The sequence below is a fragment of the Canis lupus genome, chromosome 6 (assembly GCF_048164855.1).
Source record: "Canis lupus baileyi chromosome 6, mCanLup2.hap1, whole genome shotgun sequence".
Classification (NCBI taxonomy): domain Eukaryota; kingdom Metazoa; phylum Chordata; class Mammalia; order Carnivora; family Canidae; genus Canis; species Canis lupus.
Genome location: NC_132843.1, coordinates 75,270,980 through 75,293,756, shown reverse-complemented (window position 1 = coordinate 75,293,756; position 22,777 = coordinate 75,270,980). Strand labels below are relative to the sequence as shown.

The 22,777-nt window shown below is 46.1% G+C and overlaps 2 protein-coding genes across 15 annotated transcripts in view; one reads left to right on the top strand and one right to left on the bottom strand.

Annotated features, from left to right (window-relative positions):
• Positions 1-1,411: 1,411 nt before the first annotated feature.
• Positions 1,412-9,672, bottom strand: YOD1 (YOD1 deubiquitinase). Of its 2 annotated transcripts, XM_072831262.1 has the most exons (3): positions 9,567-9,672; positions 8,634-8,793; positions 1,412-7,216 (listed from the first exon to the last, which is right to left on the bottom strand). In XM_072831262.1, the coding sequence occupies exons 1-3, from the start codon at positions 9,573-9,575 to the stop codon at positions 6,513-6,515; spliced, it is 873 nt and encodes a 290-aa protein (XP_072687363.1). In that variant the 5' UTR covers positions 9,576-9,672; the 3' UTR covers positions 1,412-6,512. The 2 variants fall into 2 exon arrangements, with proteins under 2 accessions (XP_072687363.1, XP_072687362.1); XM_072831261.1 differs by having other exon boundaries at positions 8,634-9,640.
• Positions 9,041-22,777, top strand: part of PFKFB2 (6-phosphofructo-2-kinase/fructose-2,6-biphosphatase 2) — a 26,616-nt gene continuing 12,879 nt past the window's right edge. Inside the window, exons 1-10 of one of the 13 annotated variants that reach the window (XM_072831256.1) lie at positions 9,041-9,632; positions 9,746-9,909; positions 12,292-12,427; positions 13,027-13,134; positions 18,568-18,693; positions 19,199-19,295; positions 19,729-19,795; positions 19,925-19,999; positions 20,361-20,417; positions 21,303-21,427. In XM_072831256.1, the coding sequence (XP_072687357.1) occupies positions 13,047-13,134; positions 18,568-18,693; positions 19,199-19,295; positions 19,729-19,795; positions 19,925-19,999; positions 20,361-20,417; positions 21,303-21,427 (635 nt within the window). In that variant the 5' untranslated portion in view covers positions 9,041-9,632; positions 9,746-9,909; positions 12,292-12,427; positions 13,027-13,046. The other 12 variants (XM_072831251.1, XM_072831250.1, XM_072831248.1 and 9 more) reach the window with 12 other exon arrangements.

The following is a 22,777-nucleotide window of genomic DNA, read 5'->3' as shown; positions in this document are numbered from 1 at the left end:
GACACCTGCTCTGATGTCTGAAGATTCACTAATGAAGTCCATCTATTTGAATACAAAGAAATGCCATCAAGTAAGATCAAAAAACTCTTCTTGGTGTACAGAAGGAATTTTAGAGGACAGAAAGGCAGAGAAGCAGCTGAGAGAGGCTGTCACGGAAGCAGAAAAAGGACTTGTTTTGTTTGTTCCTCACAAATTCTTGACTTTTTTTTTTCCCCCTTTAACTCACATATAGGGAAACCTTAAGTTTAGTAAGCTTTAGGGAAGTATGTTCATGATACCCTGGCACTTGATTCCATCAGATAAATACCCTCAAAATCTATAAACACAACAGAGACAAAGGCAGTCCACATTAGAACACATTTTTTTAAATAGGAAAAATAAGATGCCTACTTTTTTCTTGAACCTCTCATTTTTAGTCTTCGAGATAAAATAAGCATAGTATATACTACTGCTCAGTATGTAAGTCCTGCTTTGCAGCCTCTGCTGGATTACTAAGTAAGAGCACAAGTCACTCCCTTCGAAACACTGATGGGACAGGAAAGAGGAAAAATCAAAACAAAGAAAAATGGGTTTTCCTCTAGTGGAGACGTTCTTTTTGTAAGTGATCTATTTATTTCATAACTAGCTCTGGAAACAAAATTTTCAAGATGTCAGGGACCTTATGACTTGTAGCTCTTTTTCTCACAATGCAGGAGGCCATTTCATAATACTTGAATTTCAATGTGAAAGCATCCTTTTCTATTTGCATTAGGTTTTAATAAAAGGTAGATTTTATTTTGCAATACTCACCCCTTATTGGTCTGAGTTCTCTCCTCTAGAGCCTTAGGGAATAAATCTACTTCATCTTTCACATGTTTCCCAGAATGTGAAGATGTTACATCGACCTGAGACCTCTTCTCTCCTCAGTTCCTTCAGCTATCATGACAATTGTGGTCAGACAAGTTGGAGGGAAAAGAGCTATAGTCTTGGCTCTTTAGTTTTTCATTGTCTTACATGTAAAACCTTTATTCAAACCCCCAATGCAATATGACTAAAGCAGTGTACATTAACACTATTGCTTCCTTTTTTCTGGTTTAACTATCAAAATGCAACCGCTTCTGCAGCCTACGTCACATCACCCTGTTGGGATAGAATTAGAGTTAAAATATAAGTGCTATTTCTTCATCGAATCAACTACAGGAAATTTGGAGTCAAGGAAGGAAAATTTCAAATGTCCTGTGGTGTCAAAAAGAAACATTTTCATTTCTTCGGTCAAAGTCATTTAAGATTCCATCTACAGAGTGAGATTTGGCAGATGTTGACACCCTAGTCAAAGCAGTGGCCTATTAGCTTTTGGTGATAAATATGTAACCTGAGTGTGGTGGCTGTTCACTGGCCCTCTGTCCTCACCCCAAAATACGCTCAGACAACAGTATTTTCACTTCATTTATTCCTTCAAAACAAGTCACTTCATACAGCATTTGGTATTTAAAATCACAGACCTCATAAATAAAATCAATTCATCTTAATGACAATGGCAAAATCACATAAGAGTTGTACAAAATGAAGTAAGACATCTCCCAGGTAGCAGCAGTGCATTAACTTTGAAAAAAAAAATGCTGGCAAGTAGACAAAAGAACATTTTTAAAACAAGAAAACACTATCTTAATAAAGAAAAATATGCCAAGAAACAGAACTTCCTTCTGTTCTGCCCTTCCCAACTACTTTTACAAGTCATGTTCTAAGCTCTAAATTTGACAATCTGGGGTTTCCTTCTTGCTTCAGGAATCTCCACCTCTACTACATCAGTACAGGAAATAGAGGACTATTGTCATTCTCTATTCCTTTTGACAAACTTACACATATTTATTTTGCACTTTAAGCTGAATTCAATACTTTAAAGGGAAAAACTACTCTTTGCTATGGAAATTATATTTCCTGTAAACAGCTTGAGTCATGAATGGCACCAAGGTGGACTGGAAACCTGACAAGAATTAGGTGCCCTGGTCCTTTTAAGTAATTCATGGACTACAACTTACTGCATATCCTATACCAGCTCTAAAATCAGGCTCATGTAATCTTCGTAGAAATTCTAAAACTTTCTTAGGTTAACCTGTTACCTACAACTTAGCCAAATCCTATTTTCACATCCATAAGCGCCTTGATGTGGGTATTTTTAAAAGACAAGTATAAAAAGGCATCATAGCAAAATGCTTCTATTTGTGGTTTATACATTAATGACAAGCTTCTCAGTTATGGCCCTGCTACATTCTATGCCAAGAAAAGGGTGAGGAGGGTTAGGAGGACACAAAGGCATTGCTTGAAAAATTTTTTGAAAACTATTATTCATGACTAGGGAATGTATCCATTTGAGGATCTCTTCTGGAGAGATGTATCCATTTGAAGATCTTTCTGTTTATCCCCTTTCCTCTTTAAACTTTTTAAAAGAGTAATCTCCTTTAAATTCATATGGACCAAGACCTAAATCAGCACCCCACAACTCAGTATCAATGTAACAATTTCTTCAAAGCCAAATATTCAAAGCACTGTAAACAAAATGTCAGCTGATTTTCAGAAAAGAAAAAAAAAATAATAAAACCCTTTCCCCAAATCAGGCAAGTTTTTTTGTCTAAGTTGAATTAGATGTGTTGAAATATTATAACTCTTAGTAAGAGAACATTGTTAGCTAATGAACTAGCTTATTCAAAATCAAGTGTTGCACTTTAGACTTAAAAATGATACTTTTAAGGCTAAAAAATCAGCTCCCTTAAAATAAGTTTGCTTAGAAATAAATGAAGAGTTTTAAGAATTTAGTCTTTTCCAAGTTGGTATAGCCAACCTTGTGCTACAAGAACAAATTTGAATACTGCACTGCACAATGAATGATAAAGAACAATCACATTACAGAAACAGATAATTTTTGAATGCTAGGGCACAGAGCATGCTCCTAAGTTACTGAAATCAAGTTCCACTGTAATCAAAACACCAGAATGTTGTACCACTGGATACGCTATACACTGATGGCAATTATTGATTAAGAAGAGCTGATTGTTAGCAGGTCAAGAATTATTTTTTAATGCCTTTAACAAGATCCCTAGAGAGGGCTAACATGTAAACTTTTACTTCATATTTTTTTAAAGTGCTGCAAATAATAACAAATGTGTGTCTCAACACATGAAAGAACATAAATCTTAATATATGAAAGTTTTTGGAAGGCCACCTGATCCATAAAGAAAACAATTATTCTGCTAATTTTACATACTCCTCATTCTAACTTTTTCAAAAAAGACATAGAAAAAACTATGTTTAGCTAGGGCAACTTGCAACATATGTTTTAATGCCTACACAGGATAAGAAGAATATGCTAGATAAGCAAGTTAGGCGTGGGCACTTAGGGGCATTTATAGTGAGATAACACATTAATGCGTTCCTGACTATGACTCTGCTGGGGCTTGAACTTTATGGAATAATCAACTGGCATGATTATATTAGTTTTTGCCAATAGGGTCAAGCTGACCAGCAGCCAAACTTTCAAGGGTACCCCTTGACTATGCTAATTTTCATTAATGCGAAATAATCAAGAAATCAACTAGGAATGATTAACTAAGAATGTACCACACTGATGGCCTTATATGGCTATCACATCACAAAATTCCCAGGGATATTAATTTTAACCTCTGAAAACATTCTACCTAGAAGTGCATCTTCACTGCCATATACCAAATCTCTAAATCCAAAGAAGAGTTAAGGGAAAGAAAAAATAAAAGAGGAGTGGGGGACAGGAAAGTGTAATTTTCCTTCACTCAGCCACTAATGTAAACTATCCTTATTTGAATTAAAAAAATATTCTGGTATGGCACTCAAAAACGGAATAAATAGGGAGAAAGGTTTCATTCTGCTCAAGTGCAAATTTAAGAAAAAGTTTTGGATCCTGCTGCAAGTACTAAATCCATAGGCTTTCAAAATTCTGAAGATTAGAATTTACACACATTAATAAACTAATTTCAAGAGTTTCATAAGTGCAATTAAAAAAAATCTTTAGATTCTGTGAGGTTTATAAGCTTGAGTTTTAGAAAGAGCACAAGTTTAGGTTTTTTAATCCGCAGGAACTAAATCACATTGCCTGCAAATAATGCATCATCTTGGATTTTCCATGATCAGAACATTCAAGTCCTAGTGCTGAATTTCAGCAACTGATTAATTTAGAACTCATTACTGAGAGCCATTTGACTATCAGTGTCCAGTTGGTGAACGGACATCCTAGATAACAGGTAAAATTGAGTATGATCCCCGGAATATCTGACACTTGCTATAAAAGGAGAAGCTTAAATACGCAAACAAAAACACTTAAAATGTAAATGTTTACTTTTATAAAATACCATGTTCTATTTCTATTTGTTAAATTAATCCAATGTAGATAAAATATACTCAATTTTAAAGTGACAGAAATTTATGTTGGAAAACAGATCAATACATGCCTGGTACATTATAAATTACCCAATAAATATTTGTTGCATGAACAAACTTCTCTAAATTCCAGTAAACAAATGTCAAGTTTGGCTCCTGAAGTACCTAAAGACAGAAAGGCAAGCTTTATGAATAATGATGTGTAAAGCTCAATTTGATGTATGTTACCCCGTGGTATACTCTTAACTTCTAGTTTTAAGTGTAATTATTTTCGGGGGAGGGGTGGGGTGGGGTAGAATAAGGGATAGAAAAATCTTTAGACCAAGAAAACAGCCAGGTACAAAGAGATTTTCAAACACACTCATTTGTACATATTATGATTGCCAAACGTTATCGCAAGTTCACAAGTGCTATTTTTAAGGCTCAGTAAAATAGAAAAACACTTTTAAGTTACACCGATCGGTAACTTATATCTCAAGCAGCTATTCACAAAATAGGTACTCAAGAAATGTCACCTAATGATTTCAAGCATACTTTGGGAATTCTTCCTTAAAGGAACTTGTTCACTGAATTGTTCACATGCTCCTTAATTTTATATGGCCACCTCCACCACGTGAAAGTGCTAAAAGTAAATCTCAATTTTAAAACATTTGCCAAGAAGATATGCTGAAAGAGCCAGAAGTGCTTTAAAGTATACCATCGGTTTTGTAAGTGAGATACTTCATCAAAAAATGAGACCGAGATAACAAAACTTCACAACACTAAGCCTCTTCACATTCTGTGAGATAATACATAACAAATTATAATTTAGCATCCCTGATCTTCAGAAGAATTACGAAAAGAGGTAGAAAACTTTTATCTGGAAGATCTCATGGTGGAGCTAATTTTAGAGGATGTGTCTTGCAGGTTAGCCCACCAAGCAAATGACTACACGTCTATTATTAGGAAGAAGCAGAATTCCAAAAGAGCTGTTAAATAAGGCAAGGATTTAAAAACTGTCGTTATTTTGGAAGTGAAATAAATTCATTCAACATTATTATCCCAACTACTTTAAAACTCTCCGAAAGTCAAAGATTGTAGATGAGCAAAGTGCTAATTTGCAGAAACATTAAATTACTCAAAAGCACATCAGTGGCCAGATAAGGCTGGCATGAAAAAAGGATACTGTTTAGGTAAGCCAAAGATCTCACAAAAACCAAGTCAGAGCACAGCATTATCACTTTAGATGAAGACTTGTTTTTTAGGAGTTGGAGAAAAAGCTGAGAAAAGTTAATCCCTCCAGACAACTCTTTATGTAAAAAAGCAAAAACCAAGCACTCAAATTTCAAGAAACTTCAATTAAAAAATAAATACCCTGCTTAATTTAAAATTTTTATCCAACGTGACAAACATCAATAAATGAGTTGTGTTAAAACACGAGGCCGACGGTCTTTTAAAGCTTTAGTAAGCTGCTCAGGCACCTTTTCCCTCATACATTCTGCTTTTATACACTAGAAATCTTAAATTGGGCACTATCAGTTCCTTAGGTAATATTCTTAAGGAACGCACTCATCCCTGTAAAAATTGCTTGCAATGTACTTATAACTGGTTAAGTACACATTTATAAAGTCTACCAAATTGCAATATAAAATTGATTTTGACAATTCTGAGTGTCTTCATTTGAGGAATCAATTCATAATTTAGAAACAATATTAACTCAGGCAGAGTTTTTAAAAGGATTCAATTACGGAGACACTGTGGTTTATGTCCAGTGGCCTCATGTGAGGCCTTCCGCATTACTCAAAATACGAAGTTGTTTTCTTCTAACAGGTTAATGCTGCTGGGTGCCAGTTTACGGTACTAAGATTCAACTCCTCAGGTTACTGTCGGTAGGTAGCAAGGACCACCGCTTCTGTCACCCCAGCAGAGAAAGGGCATGGATGTATCACCACTGTAGACACACACCTGTAAACTTGCACACTAATTTTAATCTTAACAAGGAATTTCAGTGTCTTAGTGGTTTTAAGTTAAAAAGATGGTTCAAGCATTGTGTCCTTTGTTCTTTAAGGGTTACAAATAGCTTATTGGAAAACCCAGAGCCTTCTGGATCTGTGAGGTAGTAGGCGGCAATCCTCATCATGCATAGATCACACTTCTCCAAAGTTGGTATGGCCTGTCTCCTTGGCATGGTCCCTTGCTTCTGCTTGTCCAGTTAATCCCTTCTGACATACCATGCACCTCAGGGTGAAGCGGTTTACATCAGTAAACTGTCTCTTTCTTCTGGCTTCATCTGCTAATTCCAGTGCTTGTACAAGAACAATATCATCATTAGAGGAGAAAATGGTCAGAGGCGGGGTGTCTGGGTCAGGGAAGTTCCGCTGAAGCGGATCATAGTGAATGCCATCATAAATAAGCAGGACCCTTTTGGGGTATCCTGCATCTTCCCCAAAACGGTCAATTCTTACTGTCTGTGTATCCACTACACAGATTTCACATTGATAAAACTTAGACAGAATTGATATCTCAATAGCTCCTCCCCAGGTGTCATCCCTTTTGATCCAGTCACAGTACTCTTGATTCGTCTTTCCCAGTATTGCCTCGCTATAGAAGTCTGGATCGCTTGCTACGATTTGTGCTATGAGGCGTCTCATCTCAGGGGCGCAAGCAGGATTCAACACTCCTCCTTCCACGACATAGTACACACTGGTAAAGAGGCAAGAGTTGTCTGCTGGGACCACAGTTCTGCTAAGCACGGGCAAAGGTTCCCTGACGTAACTGGGAGCACCATGTTTTGTGAATGTAGGCGACTTTTTGGGCCTGGTTTGGTCTTCTTCCACGATCAGCATGTCGCCTGTTGGAAAATAAAACAAATCCAGAACTGCAGAGAAATCGCAGGTGAGACGGGTTGTTCACTAGCCAAGTGTGCAAATTACACGCAGGAGGAGCTGAAGTAGGAAGAGCCTGGGTGACTAGGGACAGAGAGCACGGCTCTGCAAACAAGCAGGCCAGGGACACTTGGGGTCCGCTCCATCTCCATAAAGATGAAAACAGAACAAAGAGAGAAACACTGGGGGCTGCGTTCCAGTTGAGGGAAGGAGCCCCTGGTTTTACGCTTTCGTATCGGCTTTAAAAAGACCTCTCCGACAACACAATTTCCTTACAGCTTCCTCTGCGTCCTAAGAGCACAAGTCTTCCCAAAAAATGTGTTTACCCCAGACTAGACCACTGCGGGGGGGGGGGGGGGTCCTCGTTCTTCTCTGAAAGTTAACATCCCTACCATGGGGGGCGGGGGGGGGGGGCGGTGATTGTTTACAAGGATCCTCCAGACAACAGCTGAGAAGCCTTCAATGACCCATGCTGCTAGTCAGGTTTTAGTGATGGACAGAAACAACTGCTACGGTTTCGGATTTGAAAGGGCCTCCCGTGGACGTGTCAAAAGCATACTCCCAACTGAGCGTACCTGTGCAGCTACATATATACGAACGTGACGGCAAAAACCAACCAGGGCAGCAAAAGTGAAAAGTCTCCTGCAGCCTTGGGTCCTGCTAAGCTTCCTTCAGGGACAGAGGGGGAAAGAGCTACCGGGACAGGAAACAGACCTCATTTTATTTTATTAACTTATTATTATTATTATTTTTCAGACTTTTGTGGACACAGAAGGAAAACAAAAGGAATGAGATGTTTTCCAGGTAGGCTAGAAAGCTGAGGGGGGGGGGGGGCTATGAGGCTCTGGGTTGTCCTATGGGTTGGGCTCACCCTCTCTCCTTCAACCCTATACAGAGTGGAGGAGTTGCCAGCCCCGGCCCCCGTCAGAGTCCTCTGCTCTTCAATTGATCCTTAGCCCCGTCCTCACCCCCCCCCGTCCTTACCCCCCGCTCCTCACCCCCCATCCTTGGCCCTGCTCCTCACCCCCCCATCCTTACCCCCCGCTCCTCACCCCCCATCCTTACCCCCCGCTCCTCACCCCCCATCCTTAGCCCTGCTCCTCACCCCCCTTTCCTCATCCCCCTTTCCTCAGCCCGGTCCTCACCCCCCATCCTCAGCCCCGTCCTCACCCCCCATCCTCAGCTCCGGTCCTCACCCCCCCCCCATCCTCAGCCCCGTCCTCACCCTCACTCCCCCTCCTCACCCCCCCTCCGCGATCCTCGCCCCCCGCCCCCGCCTGGCCCGCAGTCCTCCCGCCTCTGCAGACCAGGATCTCTGTCCCCCCCGCACGCCTCTCTCCGTCCTCCCAGGGCTCTCCCCGGCCCCAGGCTCGCCCCCCTCACCGGACTGGATGGGCAGATCCCCTAGAACGGTGTCCTCGTCGCTGAGATCCAGGCCCTCGGGCGGGTACCCCACGAGGATCCGCTGACAGCCCGGCGCGATCCCGGTGATGGCGGCAATCTGGCCCTGGAGCTCCCGCACTCGGGTCCGGCTGGACAAGCCCTGCAACACATGGGTGCCATCCTTGGCCTTGCAGCGGAGCCGCCACATCGTGTGGGTGCAGCTCCGGGCAGCGGCGCGGCCAGCCCGGGTCCCGGCAGCAGGTGGGCAGACGCCGCCGGGGCAACCAGCCGCCCGGGGGACTCCAAAATGGCCACCCTTGGCCGGGCCAGACATCGCGAGAAACCGCCGGGGGCTGCAGTTCTCGCGAGGGTTGGCTGCGGCTCGGGCCTCAGCCCTTTAAGAAGCGCGAACTCTCTTAAAGTGACAAGTCCCTCGGTGCAGCCGACCGCGCGCGAGCCGGAGGATGAAGACTTCGCTGTATACAGGCCAGGTGGCCTTGCTCCCTGTAGAGCGAGTGAGGTGCCCTCTTGCCTTGGCGGCATATATGCTCCAGGAAAGAGGGCGGAGGGAGGGGATCCTGAGTCGGGCACCTCGGCATGTGACCTTGCACTTGGTGAGGTCGGAAACTATTAAAGTGTGTGGCTTGCAAACGACACCTGGAGAGATCCGAGTCATGGTTCAGGACGCAGACGAATGCCAAGAATGGTCAGTGAGTCAGGGACAATCTGACGCTCGTGAGCGGGCCCGCGGCTGCAGCAAACTTTGACTCATCGAGGCCGAGGGAGCCGGACGGCCGGCCCCGCCACCTGCAGGGCGCTGGGACTTGCACCCGTGCCCCGGCCACCCCAGAGAGCGCCCGAGGTCGGCACCTGCGCCCGGGGCACTTGCTCCCTGGGGTGGTGGCCCTAAGAGCAGGAGCGAAGAGGACCGACCTGTGTCATCCGGACTCCAGGCCGTCCTGGGGTCGCGGCCAGGGAGGGGCCTCCACGGCCGCTCGGGTAACCCGAGTCCTCCCCGCATCGGGAGGCGGCGGGGTGGGGGTGGGGGTGGGGGGGCAGGACCCTTGGCTGTCACGGCCACGCGATAATGCAGGACGCGGTCACCTTTCCAGCGCTGCGCCCCCAGCACCGAGGACCGCGCCCCACGAATAAGCGCTCAGCGAACGCCTGCTGGACGGATGGAGGCGGCCGCGGCGCGCTGCGGAGGAGGCAGCCGCGGAGCCCCCAAGAGGAGATCCTGCCTGAGCTCTTTTTGAAGGATGAGTTTAATCCCCAGGTGAAGGAGGAATAAACACCTCTGAATTCCTTCTTTTTCCAAGAAATCCATAGTCTTTATTTACTTACTTACTTACTTATTCATTCATTCATTCATTCATTTTTGCCTCTCTGAATTTCTTTCTTTTCCAAGAAATCCAGTCTTTATTTACTTACTTACTTATTCATTCATTCATTCATTCATTTTTGCCTCTCTGAATTTCTTTCTTTTCCAAGAAATCCATAGTCTTTATTTATTTATTTATTTATTTATTTATTTATTTATTTATTTACTTATTTATTTATTTTTGCCTCTGAATTTCTTTCTTTTCCAAGAAATCCATAGTATTTATTTATTTTGGCCTCTCTGGATTTCTTTCTCAAGAAATCCATAGTCCTTATTTATTTATTTTTGCCTCCCTGAATTTCTTTCTTTTCCAAGAAATCCATAGTCCTTACTTATTCACTCATTCATTCATTCATTTTTGCCTCTGAATTTCTTTCTTTTCCAAAAATCCCTAGTCTTTTTGTTTTTTTAATTTATTTATTTATGATAGTCACAGAGAGAGAGAGAGGCAGAGACACAGGCAGAGGGAGAAGCAGGCTCCATGCACCGGGAGCCCGATGTGGGATTCGATCCCGGGTCTCCAGGATCGCGCCCTGGGCCAAAGGCAGGCGCCAAACCGCTGCGCCACCCAGGGATCCCCCTAGTCTTTATTTATTTATGTATTATTTATTTTTGCCTCTGAATTTTTCTTTTCCAAGAAATCCATAGTCCTTATTTATTCACTCATTCATTCATTTTTGCCTCTCTGAATTTCTTTCTTTTCCAAGAAATCCATAGTCCATCTTTATTTTTGCCTCTCTGAATTTCTTTCTTTCCCAAGAAATCCATAGTCCTTATTTATTTATTTATTTATTTATTTATTTCTGCCTCCCTGAATTTCTTTCTTTTCCAAGAAATCCATAGTCCTTACCTATTTATGCATGCAGGCACGCACGCACGCAGGGCATCCGGGATCCGAAGCAGCACACCTGCGTACCCTGGGGTTTGGGTTTATCAACAGAATCCAGCATCATCAGAAAAGGCCTGGGGGCAGCTGAAAAGTGCACGCGAAATTCGCAAACTCCCCTCTCTACCCTACAAGCCCCCCCCCCTCCCTGCCTCTAAGTTTTATGAAAGCTTTTTGCCTTTTTGGACACCTTTCGTGACCCCGTGTCTTAACGTTTGTTTCTGCCGAAGCGGTTTCCCATCTGGTGCTCGGAGGCGGCCGGCGCCGGGGGGCCGCGGGGAGGGGGGCAGAGGACCCGCGGCGCCGCGGACCGCCCGGGAGGCTCCTGCGGGGGCAACCAGAGTGGCCTCGGGGTCCGGCCTACGAGGGCACGCACGCGCCCCACGGCGCCGTCGGCTCAAGCACCTTCCCGAGTCTACGTTGCAGTCCACGGGCGTCCCGAGGTCCCCCCGGGGTCCAGGGAGGAAAGCGTTAACCCCGCAAGGCTTCCCGGTTGCTAAAAAGTCCCAGCCCCTCCCGACGTCTGTTCCGTCCACTCTCGCGAGAGGAGGCCACCCCCCCCCCCTTCCCGCGGCCCGTCTCCCGGGGGGCGGGGCGTCGTCCTGGTCGGCCCCGCCCCCAGCCCTGGGAGTTGCCTAGCAACGACGCAACGCACCTCCCCGGTGCGGGGACGCTCGGGAGCTCGCGAGCCCCGGGCTGCGCGGTTTCTCCTTCCACCTTCCGCGGCCGCCGTCCGCGGCTGCGATCGGAGCCCCGCCCCGGGGAGCCTGCGGCCGCCGGATTGGCGGATGAGCCTCTCCAGGTGAGGACCGACGCCAGGGTGGCGGAGCCTGGCCGGGGCACGTGATGTGCCGGCTCCCGTCCGCGGCGTCCCGGGGCCGGGGCCGGGGACGGGGCCGGGGCCGGGGCCGGGGCCACTGCCGGGGGGAGCTGCGGAGGGCTCCGAGGGTGAGCGGCTGCCGCGCCGCAGGGCCCGGGGCGGGGCGGGGCGGGGGAGGGGGCGGCGGCTGGTGCCTTGGCTCGGAGGGTTGGTGCGGTCCGCGGAAGAACCGTGCAAGGTGCTCGGAGCAGTAGGACCTTTGGTCCCCACGCGCTGCCTGTCTGGCTGCGGGGCGTGAGCACGAGGCTCGCCCACCCCAGCTGGGAGTCACGGCTTCGCATTCAGCAGGTGACCTTGGGGAAGTCATTTACCACCTCTTGGCTCCCCAGTGTTCCTTACAGACTGCGAGCCGAGGGGCAGGTGGGGAGACGGTGCAGAGCAAGGGCTGGAGGGTGGGAACCCCGGAGGAGAGATGACGATGACGCGCCGCGGTCGTCACCGGGGCCGGGCACAGCTTTTCCATCAGGGACCGTGTTTGAGCTCCCCCCCCACTTCTCCCGTTTTTTGGCAGGACCGAATCCTGCCCTTGGACTGCAATGACTGACTTCACAATCACGAACTCGACCTATCTCTGCAGCCCATTCGCACACCCTTGACTTCTTGACTCGTGCCGCTCTTCTCCCCAGCTCCGAAAACGAGAATCTGAGGTCAGGAAGGAATGTGGATGAGCCACTTCATTTGATTGAATTCCGTCTTTCAACCTGTACATTTTGGGCGAAAGTAACAATGGTAGCCACCTATGCCTTGCCGAAGTATTATTAGGAGGATTGAAGGAGCCAATTTATGTAAATGTAACTCCCAAGTCAGCATTAAAAGGGCAAGGTTCTAGTGCAACGGAGTTTACAGATGAAGAAACAGGGCTAAGGAGGACTTATCTAGGGGCATCGGAGCTACTAACCCGGAGCAAGAGGGCTGAACTTGATTCTTGGCCCAAGGTTCTTTTTTTTTTTTTTTTTTAACAACCCCTTTTTAAAAAAATGTTTTTAAAGATTGTATTTATTTATGGGAGACATAGAGAGAGGGGTAGAGACACAGGCAGAGGGAGGAGCAGGCTCCATGCAGGGAGCCCGACGTGGGACTCCATCCAGGTCTCCAGGATCACGCCCTGGGCTGAAGGCAGGCTCTAAACTGCTGAGCCACCCAGGGATCCCCTTGGCCCAAGATTCTTTCACTGCTCTGCACCTGTCCTCTTCACTGAGTCTCTTGAGGGATGTCTCCTTCCTTACATTCCTTTTGTCCCTTTCAGACATCTCCGGAAGTGCTGCCATGTCTGGGAATATTGAATCTTCCTCGGAACAGAACAACAACAGCTATGAAACCAAAACCTCCAATCTTCGAATGTCAGAGAAGAAATGTTGTGAGTCTGGGGAAACAGGAGGGGGGCTGCTCCCTCCCGGGATTTTTCTCTTAGGGCTATAGTTGTAATGCTAGATTTTGATACATGGTGGGAGAGAGAATTCTTTGACATGGGAACTTAAAACCCAAGTCTACCAGGGGAATTTCTTGTCTGAAATGAGTAGGCCCAGTGAAATGTCTGTCACTGGGGCCAGACTGCTGGTATATCCCCACATTTTCTTACTGCTTTCTCTAGCTGTCTCGTAGGGGGATCTGCACACTTGATTGATGTTGAAAGTTACCCACACAGAGATTAAGGCAGAGTGGCAGGTGCGGGGATTACTTAGGGCTGATACTGTTAACAGTTTCCCTTTATTTTGGGGCCATGTTTTGTGAGGGTGCTGCACACTGCAGAAATTGCGGGTAAAAGCCAGTAGTAGTTAATTTTGACAGGCCTCAGGAGAGTCAGGTTCTGACATCTGATCTCTCACTGTGACTTGGGCACCCTGTTTTCCCACTGGGCTAGCCTTTGCACTTTGCAAGCTGCCTTTCCTGCAGGTTCATTCCTCTGGGGACAGGTTTCACTGAGACAGTTTCCATGCCAGTTCTATAAACAGAGACAGCAGGTGGGTTTGCATAGAAATGAAACATCGTTTCTTCTCCCTCTGCATCTGAGTTCCTAATCCTCATTTATAGACTGTATGGCCAAAAGGTCCTGGGCAACTGGTCCCTACAGTTTCTGGGGACCCTCCAGGAATGCTAACCCTTGCCCTTGCTTCCAGATGTACCTTTCCTTTGGAACCCTGTCAGTCCGTTCTCACGTCAGCAGTCCTGTATACAGCAAGTGGAAATAGCCGACCAGAATAAGACCTGGAAAATCAATCCTGTCATGATCAAGTCTTTCCCCAGAGTCTCAACCTTGATGTCATGTCCTTGTCAGTCTCGTGATTGATGATGATAATCTGTTTTCATCTATCACTAATGAAGCTTGCTGGGCTTTGTGCTGCGACAGAGGCAGCTTGTTTGGATGTGATACGGGGGTTGGCACATCTGCACGATTAGGGTCTCCTTCCTCTACCAGGGCAGGAAGCCAGGTACTGAGTGCAAGACCCCATGAAAGAAAACTAGGATAGCATGATGTTTGAGTGCAGCCCTTGGAGTTGGACTGCCTGGGTTTGAATCCTTGTTTTACTCCTTTCTAGCTGCATGCCCTTGAGCAAGTTGCTTATCCTCTCTGCGCCTTAGTATGCCTACTTATAAAATAAGTAAGATACTAATAGGGCCTCCCCGAAGAGCAATGTGAGAACTAAATGAGTAAATATAAGTAAGCACTTAGAAGAGTGTTTATAGAGCGAAAGCGTATTATTTTTCACTGGTGACTTTTCGTTGCATATGAATTGAATCGTACTGTAAATGCCGTGCTGGGAGCTAACCATTTAAAAGAGCCCTATGAAGGATTAGATTTTCAGTAAAGAATGTTTTCTCCTCTAGACAATACTGTAACCCAGATTTGGGAGTACTAAAGAGAGCTGCATTTGTGTTATTGGAACACTTGATTCAAAAGGTTATAGAGTGCAGGTGGCAACCTGGACTGCACAGTGTCCAGCGTCAGCTTTATTCTCCACAGAAACCTGCTATGTGCCATTCAAACTCTTCTGCAGTTTTTCTGCCTTGAGGGCTCTTGATAGTCAAGGAGACAGTAATCCCAGGTCTCCCCTTTTGATCCTCTAGACCCTGATTCCTGCTCCGTGCTCTGATTTCTCCTCTCCAAACTCCATCCTCTTCGCCCCCACTAGAAGCATCTGGGTTGTCCTGACTCCACCATCATTCATTTACTCTCTCTCTTCCCCCCTCATGGGTTGGACTGGGAGACTGCTGCAGCCAAATTCAAAGGAGAAAAAGGTGTTTATTTCCTTCTCTCCATCGCCTGCCTGGGTGTTGGAGCAGGCTCCCCTGGTTGTGCTCACACCTAGCAATTGCTTTATTAATAGCTCAGCCGTTATCCCCTTGCTGCCAATTACACCTTGTTGGCTAACTTCACTCAGAGAAGGACTGGAGAAGGACTTCAGGGAGCCAAAACCTCCCAAAGGAGCGTTACTGGAACATCAGCGAGTGGTTGCTGGCAGAGGTTCCTTTAAGGTGCTCAGATAGACTGGTTTCAGGCACCTCAGGAATTAGGCAGGTGGGGGCAGGGGTGAGTGTATACATGCTTTTCTTTGTTTCTTTTATTCTATGGGATTTTGAGTAGGTCCGAAACAGCTTCCCATGTGTACCTTTCCTCATTTACAAAAGCAAGACATGTTTGTGAAAAATTCAAACAAAACAAAGTGAAAAGTAAAAAAATCTCCCACAATTTCTCCTGTCCTTAAGTTTGATTTTTCTGACATCTTCTGGTGTATCCTGTTAATGAAAATAGATTCACACTGCATATATTCTGTTCTGCTGCAATTTTCCTTTTTTTGTTTCTTTAAAAAAACAAACAAAAAAAACCTTACTATATCATGGGGTTTTCCTTGTGTTTGTAAATCCAGATTTACCTCTTTCTGCATAGTATAGCATTTTATGGGTAGGCCAGCTTCCTTCCTTATGGACATTTGAATTGCCCTGTTTCCGGTTTCCCACCATCACAAACAGTGCTGCAGGAGCATCCTTGCACAGAAAGCTGCATGTTTGCACCAGCAACTTTTCCTTTAGATGTAATAGGAGGAAAGACAATTGAAATGTTGATCAATATTGCTAATCTATTCTAAAAAGGTCTATATTGTTAGGTATTCTTAATATTTCAAAGTGCATGGATGGAAATCAGCATTGTCACCTAGAGCTGCAACGTTAACTTTCTCAGTGTTTAGCCACAGAACTTGGTTATTTCATGCCTATCAGTCAAATAGTAGGAGATAATTAGCAGTTTTATGACGTCTCATGAATGGAAAAAATACAAATGCAACACATTTTAATCAGCTTGCGTATTTCAAAAATATTGGGCCTGTTTAGAACAAACAGTGGAAGAAAGCCTTGTTCACCAAAAGGCTGGGAACCACTGACCTACTAGAGCACCCTTCAGGATTAGATTAGAGAGCATAGTCATGCTCACCACATGGCTCCCTTCGCCAGGTGCTGACGAGATCTGGTGGCTGGGGCTGATGGGGCAGTCACGAAACCAGGAGTCCGGTCAGAGCCCTGACCTTGACTTTCTACTGTGGAATTGTGGGCCAAGCTCTTCACTTGCCTGGGTTTGTTTCTGTTTGTAGGAGGGAAGTTCCCAAGCCCTCAGTTCCTCTAAGTATGTTCGGGAGGCAGAGCCAAGTTTGAGAAAGTGAATTAAATCTTGTGTAAAGAAGGTAGGAGAGCGTTTCAGGCTTTCCATTATATGCCAAGAGGTAGGTTATATTGTCTCAAATGAATCAGCTTGAACTATCTACTGTTCAAATTAAGGTGGCAGTGGTTTTGTTTTGTAACAGGCAGGACAGAACGTTCCTAGTTTTGTCAACGTGGCAGTTTGAGATGGGAAGTGAGTTTTAGTTTTGTACTCTGAAAAACGAGAAGCCCGGAGGTGGGAGGTGTGGTGCCTTGGGGAGTCCTTAGGGACCCCGGTTTTCTTTTGCTCTTAGCATTCTCTCTTCAGTTAGGTAAACATGCAGCAGCTGGTCCAATGTTCAGCTTCAGAGCAGCTCCCGAGCATCAGTTCATTTTTAGCCTTAGGGGAGAGCAAGAGGACCTTTGTGGGGAAGTGCCTAATGGGCTGGAAGTTGTGGACAAAGCAGACCCAGAAATGCAGGTAATGAGGCAGATCATGAGGGATTGAGCAGAGTGTGGTGCTGAGCTGGAGAAAGTGAAGATTCATGAGGACTGTACTGCTGACACCCGAGGCAGCTTTCCCCGGGCAGACCTGTCGGGTCAGAGATCAGGGGTTCACATGAGCTGAGGCTGCCGGCTGATGTTTGCCTGCCTTCGTGCTCCCTGTTTGGACACAGATGAAAATCACTTACGTTGCTCTTTACCTGCTCTGGAGGAGTCCCTGCCCACTCCCAGGAAGTTTCCATGTGGGCCACGGGTGAAGGACCAAAGGCCAAGTCCTCTGACCTGGAGTCCGGGCATCCACTCCTCCCTCAGCACTGGGGCCACTCGTTGGTTTCTGGGTACTTGTTGCCCCACATCCCCAGGAAACGCTCTTCCTTCCGAGGTCAACTATAGGTCCTTCTGCCCGCTTCTCCAGTGAGATGAGATCTGTTGAAAATGACTTTCCCATGCAAGTACCTCAGCTTTACTGAATGGTTTCTTAGCTTCACAGGGTCACCTTGTCCCAGAGCAGAGAAGCAGCAGCAACCTGCAGGACACCTTCCGGAAAGCAGTGCTGGGAAGTGGAAAGCGAAGGCCATTCTTTCTCCCTCCCATCCCTGGGCAGGGCCTCCCCTCACAGGAGCCCACAGAGCCTGAGTCCTCCTTACCCAACCTCAGTTTGGGTGCTGGCCCCAGGAAAGTGGGCAGCCGCAATGGAGGCCCCTCTCCTCCCACCCCTCTGTGGCAGGATGGGCAGGGAGGAACCAGCCCCTGTTGAGCAAGCTGCGGAGGAGGCACAAGCTCTGGATTCTAATGCCAGCGCTTCCATGACTCATCCTGTAGCCTTAGGCAAGTCACTTGACCATCTAGGTTGCCCTGCCTGTCGAGTGAGCCCTAGCTCTGTACGTGAGCGTTCCTGAAATAAATCTCGTAAGGAAGGATGGATGAGTGGCTGTTCCTGCTTTTAAATGTCTTGTTTTCACATGGCCAATGAGGCCGACTGGCCATGATGCCCTTATAGGCTAGCTTTACTGTGAAGCTTCCGGAGGTCTACTCATAGACCTCAGGACACAGATAGAACTTGTGTCAAGTAGGGTTTGCCACAGTCTGCACTATGGTTTAGAAATTCTGGCTTAAGCTTGTCTTGAGCACAAAGGCCAGAACGGCTTGAGACCAGGCCCTTTTTACAGTGGGCAAGCTAGTTCTTGCCCATGGCTCTGAAGGGATAGATGGGATCCTCAGGATAGAAACTCTGTTGGACCTATTGTAGGAGTCAGGCTGGCTCATCACTGGAGAATCTCCAGGCACAAGGCGTGCCTCCACAGCCCTATTGTTCTTGTGTTATTAGATATTTTTATGTTAAGGAAGGTGCCGTGGTTCTTAATCTTTCCATCCTTGCCACATTTGCCTCTCTTTCCACCTTAGGTACCTCTGTGGAGACTTTGTCCATGTTGGGAAGACATGTCTTGGTTGGGTACTTGGAAATTTATATGACCTTTTAGTTTTCTTTTAGGAGGTTGATCTGATAGCTCTTCTATTTGCCATCCCAGTCCTCCCCCTGGCTTTACTGAAGTGTATGAAGATTAAATGAGGTTATGGTCTATAAGTTCCTAGCCCAGGGCACAAACCTTCCGCAGCCCCTAAGCCATTCAGTTCTGTTCTCTTTCCATTCTAGCGTGGGCATCTTATATGACCAACTCCCCAACTCTCATCGTTATGATTGGCTTGCCAGCCCGGGGCAAAACCTATGTGTCTAAGAAACTCACACGCTACCTCAACTGGATTGGGGTGCCCACCAAAGGTAGGTGCAGGTCATTTATTCCTTGGGAAGGGAAAGGACTAGTTCTTGGGCCTCCCAGGCCTTTGGGAGACTCACTCTCCTTGGCATCAGGATTACAGGGTGCTCCTGGAAGAAATAGTAGTTGATTCCTGATTTACTAGATTTATTCTCTGTTTATAGACTTGTTTTCTCTTCGCCTGGGTGGACTGCCCTAGTTTTGAAGGCATGCCTTTGACGGTATAGGGCTTTACGTCCTTCTATATCATCTTGTCTAATCCTAGTAGTACTACTGTGAAATAGCCAAAGTGGCTGAGGAAATTGAAACTCAGACAGTTTAAGACTTGTTCAAGGTCTAATAAGCCTGAACTTGATTCTAACTTGACTCTTAAATCTGGTATTGTTCCCAACGTACCATGGTGCTTTTTTTTTTTCATTTCCTTGGCCACTCTGACGTTAGATCAAGAAGTCCCCTTTGGTGGGGCCATTGTATTATTTCACTGCTGAAGGCTGTTGGTGTCATCTGCAGTGTTTAATCTTGGGGTATATCGACGTGAAGCAGTCAAGTCCTATAAGTCCTACGACTTCTTCCGACACGACAATGAGGAGGCCATGAAGATCCGCAAGTGAGTCTTCTTAGGCCTGACCTCCCAGCCAGCTCTTTCTCTGCCATCATAAGACTGGATGTTGCAGGGCTTGGGTTTTCCTTTCACTAAATATTCAGTAAGATCAGTGGGAATTTGAACTGGAAATTATTTGGTGGACAGGTCACGTTGGGCTTAGGTACGTAGAAGAACAGGCTCAGGGAGATGCATGTATGTTTGCAGAGTAAACCTATAGAGGGATACCTTATATGCATGGGGCAGGGGAAGGGGAAAGATCTAGGCTGGTCCAAAAACAGTGGGGAAGTTGAAAAGTCTAGTTAGGGGAAAATTTTGACCACAGGGAAAACCAGGAGGGAAGGCACGTGACTCCCCCAGCAGCCCAGTGGTTCGTGTCTCTGGCTGTGCCTGAACTTACCTGGTACTACCCTTATGATGTCCTCTGTTCTGATGGCAGACAGTGTGCTTTGGTGGCGCTGGAAGATGTGAAGGCGTATCTTACTGAGGAGAACGGGCAGATTGCTGTAAGCCTTCCCTGCTTCTTCCCCATCTCGATCTCCATCCAAGAGATTGCACAGCCTCACGTTAGGTCTGCCTTGGTGGGATTGCAGTTCTCCTAGCCTACTCATCTACTTCGTGGCCTCTCTTCCCAGGTGTTCGATGCCACCAATACCACCAGGGAGAGGAGGGACATGATTTTGAGCTTTGCCAAGGAGAATTCCTTCAAGGTAGGATCTGGCTCCATGCTGGAGGAAAGGGATGAGTGGAGGTGGGGAGTCAGGAGGGACGTGCGGATCTGACTCTGGCGGGTGAGGACTGGATTGGCTATCCGCTTTGCTTCTCTTGGGGAATACCCCCACTCCTTGAGTGTTTTCTTTCAGGTCCTTTCTCAGCCCCTTAGCCTGTATGTCTGAGGCCTGGGGGATGTGGTAAGAGCTACTTCTGAATGAAGAGGCCTTGAAGGCCACATCCATGAAAGAAAATCCTGGGGGCTGTGGTGGCTGCAGTGGGGTAGGCGTGAACATAGGCTGTTAATGCACAGCCTGGGCATTTTTGGCTCATTTATCACCGCCTTCTCTCCCTGGCCAGGTATTCTTTGTGGAATCTGTCTGCGATGATCCTGATGTCATTGCTGCCAACATCCTGGTAGGTGACACCCCTTGCATACCATCTCCTGTCCTTTCTCCCTTGGGTTATGTGTATGTTGGTGGGTGATGGGGGGAGAGTCTGCTGGGTAATGAAAGAAAGAAAGAAAGAGACCCGGTTAACAGTGCAGGGTGATCTTTTTGATCTTCCAGAGCAACATTTTAGACTTCCATGTTCTTCCCTTAGGAGAAGAAACTGAGACTTTGAGGAATAAAGGAAGAATGGGCTGTATTTGAAGCCAAGACTTAGACTGTAGGAGTTTTGGTTCTGTTATCTGGGGATTAGCTGGATGCTGAGACCTGGGGATGTCTTCAGAGTAGATTAGTCTCTTCATTGTCAGGGCCACCATGCAGGAAAGTGCTCTGCCCACTGACTGTCAGTGCTCTATGCCCTGAGTGCCTCATGCCCTGTCCGGTCACGGTATAAACCAGTGCCCATCTGATGGGTTGTACTGTGCTATGTAGACCTGGTATCATGTAGTGCTCTCCTAGCAGTGTGGGAACTTGGACACGTCTAAGAAGAGGCACCTGGTCCAAGTCAGGCGTGCCACTTCATGCACCCTATTCAGAGTGACCGTACGGAGAAATTGAAACCCATTCTGTGTCCCTAGCAGGACCCATAAAGGGATTGGGGCCCAGGAGCAGTTTGAGCTGTGTGACTGTCTCAGTCCTTCAGCCAAGGGCAGGCACATGACTCCCAGTTGTCTTTCCTTTCTTGGTTGCCAGGGTCACAGGACAGGGAGGGGGTGCTCAGTAAACAAGGACTGCCAGCGCGCCAGCAAAAGGGCCCTTCTATGGACTTCCTTCTCTTTATTTAGCATTGGCTGTTTGCAGGAGGGCTGTTAAGGGCACACCTCTGACCAGGCCCTACTCTCCCTGATTCCAGGAGGTAAAGGTGTCGAGCCCGGACTACCCTGAAAGGAACAGGGAGAATGTGATGGAGGACTTCCTAAAGAGAATCGAGTGCTACAAAGTCACCTACCGACCCCTTGACCCAGACAACTATGACAAGTAAGGTTTGAGGCCACGGTTTGAAGGGCCTGAGGCAGGGGTCTCGCTTGAGAAAAGAGCCTTCCTCCCTCTGTCCGCATACTTTCTGCTGACCATCCAGGCCTGTAATGTTTCCATCATTCCAGAGAAACAAGGTATGGATTTGTGGCTTCTGTGTAGGTTGCATCTCATACTCGCACAGTGAAGTGTCTTCTATCGTCAGTTCTTCCTCTCTGTCCTCTAAAACAGGATTTCTCAGTCTCTGCACTGCTGACATTTTGAGCCAGCTTATTCTTTGTTACAGCCCTAGGGGGCCCGGTAGGATGTCCAGCAGCATCCCTGGCCTCTGCTCACTAGCTGTCAGTAACACTCCCAACCCGCGATGACCCAAGATGTTTTCAGGTGTTGCCATGTGTCCCTGAGGAGCAAAATCAGTAGTTCGGATCTAGGGTGTTGTAGAGATGCGTCATCAGCTTTTGATCAATTTTAAAGTTTATTGTGTGTATGTGTATGTATTTATACTCTACATATATGTACTATATATATATACACACACATTACAGTGTAACATACATTAATGTAGAAGTACGCATATTACACTTGGAATAGTAACAGTAAAAATGTATGTTTATGTAAAATGTACCGTACAAATATATATATATATATATAATGTTATGTATAATTGCACATGATACAAATGTAAGTAAAAATGTAACAAACATATATAAATGTTATATATAAAATGTGTGTATGTACAGATAGGTGTGTATGTATATACGCACGCATATGTATATAAAGCATGTAAAGTCCTTAAGAACATGCCTGGCTCATCAGAAATGTCTGATGGGGTGCCAGCCATTATTAATGTGGTAGTGTCTGTTGGCAACACAGTCCTCAGTGTGGGTTAACTTGGTGTGTGTGAGATGTAAGAGCCATAGTAAAATGACAAATCCATGTTGAAGATGGTGAGAAAAGCGTGCATAGTTCTCTGTTCCGGGGTGTCAGTGGTCTGCTCAATATTTTGTGTCTTTTAAGTTCCTTCAAGTCAGTTGCCCAGAATGTTAGTATTGGGAGGTGTTCCTTCCTACAGAGGTTGAAACCATTGTTCTAGAAATGGTGTAATAGTATATTCTTCTACATTGAAGCCCTATGTAGGAAAACATTCTAGAATAGAACAGTGTGTGTAGATTTATAGATAGTATTTCTGATGATAGCGTTTGGGTGATTTTTGTTCGCATCATTCCACCTTTTTTTGAAAGTTTTTTTTGGAATATGCATTTATTATTTTTACAGTGAGAGAAATTCTCTGATGACGCAACCACTGTGGAAGTACCTCTGAGAGAGGCTTGATTAGGTGGATGCAGGGGATGT